Source organism: Osmerus mordax, chromosome 22 (genome assembly GCF_038355195.1).
Source record: "Osmerus mordax isolate fOsmMor3 chromosome 22, fOsmMor3.pri, whole genome shotgun sequence".
In the NCBI taxonomy this organism is placed as follows: domain Eukaryota; kingdom Metazoa; phylum Chordata; class Actinopteri; order Osmeriformes; family Osmeridae; genus Osmerus; species Osmerus mordax.
This window is the reverse complement of record NC_090071.1, coordinates 2,515,547-2,524,354: the sequence shown is the minus strand read 5'-3', so window position 1 is coordinate 2,524,354 and position 8,808 is coordinate 2,515,547. Positions and strand designations below refer to the sequence as shown.

At 41.3% G+C, this 8,808-nt stretch overlaps 1 protein-coding gene across 1 annotated transcript; it reads left to right on the top strand.

Moving 5' to 3' along the window:
* Positions 1 to 976: 976 nt before the first annotated feature.
* On the top strand, positions 977 to 6,547 carry adgrg7.1 (adhesion G protein-coupled receptor G7, tandem duplicate 1). Its single transcript, XM_067260897.1, has 14 exons — positions 977 to 1,093; positions 1,287 to 1,396; positions 1,477 to 1,620; positions 1,857 to 1,942; positions 2,096 to 2,229; positions 2,336 to 2,449; positions 2,646 to 2,824; positions 3,815 to 3,967; positions 4,096 to 4,208; positions 4,320 to 4,651; positions 5,034 to 5,115; positions 5,345 to 5,503; positions 5,643 to 5,802; positions 6,341 to 6,547. Exons 1-14 carry the CDS (start codon positions 988 to 990, stop codon positions 6,545 to 6,547), a joined length of 2,079 nt encoding a protein of 692 aa, XP_067116998.1. The 5' UTR covers positions 977 to 987.
* The last annotated feature ends 2,261 nt before the right edge of the window (positions 6,548 to 8,808 follow it).

Here is an 8,808-nt window from a genome sequence, read left to right as displayed (position 1 = left end):
TAACTACTAACAAAATGACTACTGCCTATGCAACAACACCTAATCCTACAATTGACAGTGTAACTACTAACAATATGACTACTGATAATGTAACCACACCTAATCCTACAATTGACAATGTAACTACTAACAATATGACTACTGATAATGTAACCACACCTAATCCTGGAACTGACTGTGTAACTACTAACAATATGACTACTGATAATGTAACCACACCTAATCCTGCAACTGACAGTGTAACTACTAACAATATGACTACTGATAATGTAACCACACCTAATCCTACAATTGACAATGTAACTACTAACAATATGACTACTGATAATGTAACCACACCTAATCCTGCAACTGACAGTGTAACTACTAACAATATGACTACTGATAATGTAACCACACCTAATCCTACAACTGACAGTGTAACTACTAACAAAATGACTACTGCCTATGCAACCACACCTAATCCTACAATTGACAATGTAACTACTAACAATATGACTACTGATAATGTAACCACACCTAATCCTACAACTGACAGTGTAACCACTAACAATATGACTACTGCCTATGCAACCACACCTAATCCTGCAACCACTGCTGACCCTGTAACTCCCCCACCCACCATTCCTACCTCCATCCCCACAAGTACTACCATTCCCAGCTCCTCCATCAGTGCTACATCCACGCCCACCACTGCCCCCACCACCAGCACTCTTTCCACCACTGCCATCCACACAACCCACCCTCCTCTGAACTGCGCCAATGGAGGTGAGCTACAGAATGGATTCTGTGTCTGTCCCATTGAATGGACTGGAAGAAACTGCTCAATAGGTGGGTCTAAACTGCCACAGCTGTGATGGCACCTTCGCCTGTTCTAAACATGTTCTTAGTTATCATTATATTATTATATTGTTATCAGAGGTATATTCTGCTCTGTGTTTGATATAAACCGATGTACCACATTTAAATCTCTCAGAAAATGTCTGCATGGAAGAAACCATTCAAGTCATGAATCAAAACTTTACTTTCCCAAGAACTACCATCGGTTGGTTCGGTTATTCTGAGCAGAAGTGTGAACCTAATACATCTAGTGGTAAGATAAAGGATTTGTTGTTTTCCTGGTACAGAATTGCCCCATTTTTGTCTGCAGCGTATTGCGGCACCTGAGTGTGTTGACTCTCTTGGCACTGTGGCAACTGGCTTGGGATGGAATACCATCACTGGAGATATTTTAAATTAACATAAATATCTCTACATGACATTCACTGTTTTCTGTTTATCAACAGGGAATGTGCCGAGGGCTTCAGCAAGGTGTACCGGTCAATATGTGACTCCAAAGTTTGACACCCCAAATGTCTTACAGTGTGACATAACTCTCAGCAACATTCAAGGAAATGTAAGTAAAATTTAATTGGGACAATCTAAGTGCTTGTACAGTATTTAACTACATACATTATTTCGTTTTGATCCGCGTAGCTATCCAGCACATCTGATTTGCTGCAGTTAGCGAGTAGTACTCAGATTCTGACATCAAATCCAGAGACTCTAACAGCTGATAATGTTACCAAGGCGATTGACATAACCAACACCCTCCTTGAAAGGTCTTCAAATATCTCTGAGGTGCAGTGTTTCCAAACCACAACACACCATTAATTTGAACAATGAGGCTATATATATTGTTTTATTTATATATTGTAATTTATATGTATATATACAATATTTATACATACTGCATATTTATATTTGTTTTATCTACAATATACAAATAGTGTTTATCAGAGAAAGAGAGATACTATGTGAAATATTCCACTATTCTATTATTCAAAGCTAACTGTGGTGGTCTGGTACTATTGCAGGCAGTTGCCGTGGCAGCATTGACCACTGTTAGTCAGCTGCTAGAGGCTTCTGTACCGGACAGTGTAGCAGAGGTGTCTGGTGAGAGGTAATGTGGATTGCATAATTTACATTTTACTCATGTAGCGGACACCTTTTGAATCATCCAGACATGCTTAAGTGACCAGAGAGAAGGCCACATTACGGCAATGTTTTTCTTGTGAGGTAATTTTGTCTCTCTACCTTTCTGATTTGCCCACAGCCTAACTGAAAGTTTAGAGAATATCTCACTGGGGTCAGACAACACATCTCTAGTGGTCCAGCCCAACCTCGCGGTCCAGTCTGTCGTACTAACCAGTAACGACATAGTAGGCGTCCATTTCTCTGCACAAACAGGTTGATTGGAGAAAGCCTCGTTCATCCATCTTTGCAGATACATTTGCTGTCAACACTTTTTAGATTCTAATTAAATGATCAACACAATAATTTCCCCCTTCTCCAGGATTATCTAGTAATTTTTCAGCTGATAGAATTAGACTGAATACCAATGCGTCTGAACTTGTGTCTGACAATGGAAATACCACTGATGTCCAGATATTCATTAGATTATCACCAGGTGAGTTGACAGTGGACCTAACGCCATACAGTAGATTTACCATCAACCCCCTTAGAGTTTCCTTGTGTTTATCACATACGTCCTATGAGACATACTAAACAAAATCTCGCACAATACACAATCGAGTAGATAAAAATACAACTCTAATTTCTCCCTCCTTTTCTTTTCCTCTACAAACTGTGCCTCGTCCCCTCAGGAATGCGGCGTCGAAGTTCTGGCATCTCTGTTGGCTTTGCGCTCTACCAGAACGACAGATTCTTCAGATCAAGGGATTTCAGAGCCCACTTGGGCAGTCGTAGAAGGGTCATCTCGGGAAATGTGAAAGGAGCTGGAAGGATGGGGGCCGACCATGTGGAAATGATCTTCAGGCCAGTCGTAAGATCCCCTGAAGACCCGTGTTTTAGATTAGCTTTGCTTGATACAGCATGGCACTTGTTCATGATTATGGAGGCTGGATGAAACTGAATTATATTATTGTTGCTTGCTTTCCTCCAGGTACACTCTAGCAACTCAGGCCAATCGTAAGATCCCCTGCAGACCTGTGTTTTAGATTAGATGAAAGGGAACTGCTGTGTAAATACAAAACCCCAAATTACAATGGGATAAGTTACCCATTAACTCCTCTTAACAGTGGAACGGTCACTCCCCTGGCTGTGACACTGGTTCTGTTTCTTTCTTCCTTGTGTTCTCCTCCCTCCCTTTCCCTGTGTGTGCGTGCATGTGTGCATGGGCGGAGTCTCCCGGGAACAGACAACCATTCTCACCTGTGGCAGATCTGCAACCAACAACCTATTTAACCCTTGTGTTATCTTCGGGTCATTCTGACCCATCAGTCATTGGGACCCACCGTCGTATTGCGACAACTTTACCGCATACAAAAACAAAGTTAAGCATTTTCTTTTAACCGTTGGGCTGTCTCAGACCCCCCACATTGCGAAGGTTAAAAGAAAATTATTTTTATTTGTTTTTGTATTGGGTAAAATTGGGTCATGTGACCCGAAGGCAACACAAGGGTTAAACCCTGCTCACCATCCAGACTCTGCCAGATTGTTACATCAGCCACATGTTCCCGCTCGAGACTCCAGCTTTTCTCCAGCCAGCTACTTGCCTTGCCCTGCTCTCACCTGAACAACTGCAGCCCATAGTTTCACACACTCTTTCCTGGACATAAAATACTCACCTTTTGAGACTTTGTCTCTCAAGTCCGTTTTATGGTCTGAACATTGTTGCACTGTAACAGGAACAAGGAAGTCTTGGTGTATCAACTGTGCAACAGCATTCATCCATTTCACCACCATCTAAATGTCTATTTGTGTTTGGTTCTCCGGTTATGGTGATGACAAAGTAACTTGTTTCTTTTCTCAGAATGTCCCCAACACAACCCTCTACAACTTTGCATGCGTGTTCTGGAACTACAACAAAAGTGAATGGAGCACTGAAGGGTGCTCTAAAGTCAACGTTTCCTCTGAGGCCCTGAGTTGTTTTTGCAATCATACCACCAACTTTGCTGTGCTAATGGCAAGTCCTCTCTCACCTCTGTCTTTACTGCCCTCAGCTGTGAACTACTCACATACAAATCAAACAACCCTGTTATCTTTAAATCACTTTGGAATGTCATAGTTGTTTAGTTGTTTCTCCTCCTCTAGTCCTACAGGGTTAAATATGTCTACGCTGAAGCCCTGGACTGGATCACCTATCTGGGGTGTTCTGTGTCTGTTGTGGGCTTGATTATCACAATCGTTTTTTACGTAATGACCAGGTAAGATTCAAAAACAGGATCTTTGCTGTACCGTGATTTGGCAACCCTCACGAAAGAAACCTTCACACAGAAAGCAAATTGGTACGTTTACTTTTTTAATTGGTTCCTCAGGAAATCCGGTAACAGCAGCCCAGCAGTCCTGATGGTGAGCCTCTGTGTCAGTCTCCTCATCTTCACCCTCCTCTTCCTGCTGGGGATCGACAACACCAACCCACAGTCCCATGAACCTGAAGACAAGGATGCCAATGTCATGCCTTCCTCTGACATGCACGTCGACCCAGACCACGGACCCTGCACTGCCGTGGCAGTCTTACTGCAGTACTTCCTGATGGCCACCTTTGTCTGGAACTTTCTCTATGCCTGTCACATGTTCCTACTGCTCTGGAACCCCCTGAGGAGACCCCCATCCTACCTCCCGACTATCACCGTGGTCACTGGATGGGGTACGTAGGTAGCGGCGTAAAGTAACAAAGTAGAAAGTACTATTTGTCACTGTACCATTGTTTTTTTGTTGGGTTTCTGGTCTTTACTTAAGTATTCAACTTAATTCTGCTACTAAACTAAATGTCCAACAAACAGCAGATTGATGATACTCACCCCCCCCCCCCCCCCCCCCCCCTATTTATTACGTCTTCGCTTCATTTAAAAGAAGCCTAGACAAACACCATAAAATCATTATGCGTTACACCCTTTGCAGAGGCGCAGGCAGGGGGACAGGTGGACTGCAGGGGTGCTGCAGCAGGCCTGTGACAGGGCTGTGACAGGACACGCCCACTGCAGGGTGCTGCAGCTAGTTGTGTACCAACACTGTCTTCTCTCTCCCAGGAGTTCCTGCTGTTCTTGTTTCCATCACATTGGGAGTCACCTACAGAGTGGACAATCCATTAAACTACCGACAGGAAGAATTGTAAATCGAAACTTTACTTTCATTTTTTGTGGTTGTTTCAATATTACTTACAGTGCAAATTAATTCAATGGTGTACAGTAACAGCAACTGAACACGAACAAAGGGAAGCTTTTTGACATCAAATTTACTGTATAATATACTTCAGTACAAAACATATAGAGGTAGATTTTCACCACTGTACAGTACTTTACATCAACCACAAAGTAACTACTTCCTTTTGACCCTCCAGTTGCTGGCTTGCTGCTGTAAACCGAGAGGGACAGTTTGACTTTGCAAAGCCAATGTTCTGGGGGTTCCTCATCCCAGTGGCTCTAATTCTGATCTTTAACACAGTTATCCTATGCTATTTTAGCTACACAACATGCAGGACAGACCCGGAATTAACCAGGTACCGATGATGTAGCTCACTGCAATCATACATAAACAAATCCTCATAGTCGAAGGGCTTGTAAAAATGTTTTTATTGCACTTCTCTGTTGTGAGTGCTCTACTATCTGCTGTAAGCTTTTTTTCAATTTTCTCCACAGCACCACACAGTCCTCCAACAAGAAAAAACTTCTGAGTAGTTTCTCGTTATCAGTGGTGTTGGGTCTCTCCTGGATAATAGGCTACCTGATGCTCATCATACCAAAAAAGAACATGCACTTCATCCTGAACATCGTCTTCTGCCTGTGTACCACCACACAGGTACCTGTGTTGTGTTACCTATGTTCTCATTGAGTCAGACAGGCAGTACATAGGGGACATCCCTGGGGACAAGCTCTGTCAAATGTGTGATGAAAACATCCAAAATACCCCTGATGCCTATGCAGTATGCACACTCTTATTAGTGACTGTTTCAGCCCCCACATAGAATTGTGAGATAACTCCCAGGGAGTCAGATGGCTGAGCGGTGAGGGAGTCGGGCTAGTAATCTGAAGGTTACCAGTTCGATTCCCAGCCATGTCAAATGACGTTGTGTCCTTGGGCAAGGCACTTCACCCTACTTGCCTTGGGGGAATGTCCCTGTACTTACTGTAAGTCGCTCTGGATAAGAGTGTCTGCTAAATGACTAAATGTAAATAAGTGACATGGGAAACTCACTTACCATGTTGTTGCAACTCCCCAATAATCCTGTCTGAACAAACAATAGAACAGTTACAGCTCATAAAATGAAGACCTATAAATAATATAGACCTATAAATAATTCAGAACCATTCGCATCTATATTTTTTGTCTTTCACAGGGACTTCAAATCTTCATTCTGTTCGTAGCAAGAACGTCCAAATTCAGGCAAATGATATTTGATCTTCCTATCGGCCGCCATGTCAAAGGTTTCACTCTATGGAAACACAAAGCCAGAAATAAAATCGATTTATACAAAGAACTGGATGCATACAGCTCTAGCCAGTCAAAACTGGTTGTTTCAGAAGAGACAGTATTAGACCGCTAAACCTCTCTTTCCTCCATCATCACTGTTGGAGCCATTATACAACTTTGTTTTGTTTATATGATTTTTTGGATATGGAACAAATTGGAACTGTAACTTAATTCAGGAGTCGATGTGCAATGCACATAACGACAGTTGCAGACTCGAAACTTCAATGCACTGATTGAGCAATGACGACACACTCATCTGCATACCTACTCATTATTATCTGTCTGCTGTGACTGACGCCTGTGTTTATTCCTGTATCATTCCATTCTTTCCCAGCGCAACCCATTAGTACACGATACATTCCTCTCGTTCTGTCACCTCCTCCAACATCTCAGCTGTGTGGTGTACGTGAAAACTGTTTTTCAAGGGAATTAGTTTCTGTTTCTAGTTTCTATGGAATGTTTTTGTTTCCTGTTGTCTAACTGAAAGCTGATATTGAATTAATAAGGATCTGAGCCTTATTAAAAGTGTTTTATTTACGACGCGGTGTGAAAGGGAATCGTTCTTTTAGATTCAAATTTGCGGGCGTTCTTATTTACTACTCTAGGCTATGTTCCATTGTCATGTTCGGTACTGTGCATGAAAACAGGAATGATTCCTCCGTGTTGTGTTTCATACGTGAAGAAAACCCCTATTAGATGTGCACATGAACATGCATTTACCCCACCCTCTCATTGCCACTGCCTGCATCCCTCATAATAAAACGTTATACATTGTAGCTACAGGAGATGTGATTTTGTAGGTGGAAGCAAGTTGCTAACATTGCACATGTTTGTGTGTCTTTCAAACAGATATCGCAGTGATTGCACTGTGTGCTCATTTCCGTCTTTGGATAAACTCTGTTAATCCAACATAACGGATGTTCTTATGTCACATGGATACATTGACCACTCCTCAAGTAGGCCTCGCACAAGATTTAATTGGGGTTTAATATTCTGTTGCAACCCTTACCCACTAGATGGCGCTATTAATTTAATTTAGATTAATATAAATATAAATAATTAATATAAATAAAGTGTTGAATATTGATATGATCTGTTTCCCACCTTGTTAAGTCATTGTTGATAGTTATTGTGAGCAATCATTAACATGATCAGTGTCTTCACATAGATGAGGTATCAGTAATCATTATATAGGCCTATAACTAAAGGTAAACTGAGCAAATATGTTATTTTAGAAGAGTGTATCAAACTGGTAGCCCTTCGTATGAAGGGAGTCAGGTGGCTGAGCGGTTAGGGAATCGGTCTATTAATCAGAAGGTTGCTGGGTCGATTCCTGGCCACGCAAAATGATGTTGTGTCCTTGGGCGAGGCACTTCACCCTACTTGCCTCTGGGGAATGTCCCTGTACTTACTGTAAGTCGCTCTGGATAAGAGCGTCTGCTAAATGACTAAATAGGGAGTCAGGTGGCTGAGCGGTTGGGAATCGGTCTATTAATCAGAAGATTTCCGGTTCGATTACCGGCAGTGCCAAATGACATTGTGTCCTTGGGCAAGGCACTTCATCCTACTTGCCTCGGGGGGAATGTCCCTGTACTTACTGTAAGTCGCTCTGGATAAGAGCGTCTGCTAAATGACTAAATGTAATATGAATTAGCAGTATACTTAAGAATAATATTATTATCTACATTGGAGCTATATTGTTTGGACTATTAATAAAACGTATACAATTCTCTTTAAAAACTATTACTGTTTTCTGCTAGGGTACATACAAATAGACTCAATCAAATGCTTTCTTTGAGTGAAAAAATAGGAAAACTGAAAAAACGAATGTCAGAACAATAACATGAATATTTATAAATATTATTGTAAATGATGATTGGTTAGCAATTTTTATAAGTTTATTGTAATGTAAAAACATTATTGTCTCGTTTCAAAAATAAAATATTGATTGGAACTCTCAAGATATTCAGCTTTGTGGGAACTCAGCATAGGTTTAGATCTTGACTGCAATGGAATCTTTTATCTCACATTGCCTTGTGGAGGCGCCCACAGCCTACTCTATTCTTTTTTCCCAACCAGAACTCTCAGTGCACATATTACACATCAGTAATTTTCTCGGATTAAGGGCGTTTAGTCAACCTGCTGCATGTTTAGCTTGAATTTAGATTGATTATATTTAGATTAGGCAATTAGGTGGTTGCACCTAATGTGCAAATACCAAACGATGCATGATATTGTCATTTATTTTGCTTTAATTCGTGAAAGTTCTCTATTTTAATACATTAGCAGGTGTAAAATAGTAGTCTATTCTGTCGGATTTGTGAGTTGAAAGAA

What these genes read in the sequence shown, in the direction of transcription:
- adgrg7.1 (XM_067260897.1), top strand. Translation starts at nt 988, where the DNA reads ATGGAAGAAACCATTCAAGTCATGAATCAAAACTTTACTTTCCCAAGA. An exon ending in ATTCATTAGATTATCACCAG is followed by an intron (nt 2,450 to 2,645) that starts GTGAGTTGACAG and finishes TCGTCCCCTCAG; the next exon opens with GAATGCGGCGTCGAAGTTCT. An exon ending in AAATGATCTTCAGGCCAGTC is followed by an intron (nt 2,825 to 3,814) that starts GTAAGATCCCCT and finishes TTCTTTTCTCAG; the next exon opens with AATGTCCCCAACACAACCCT.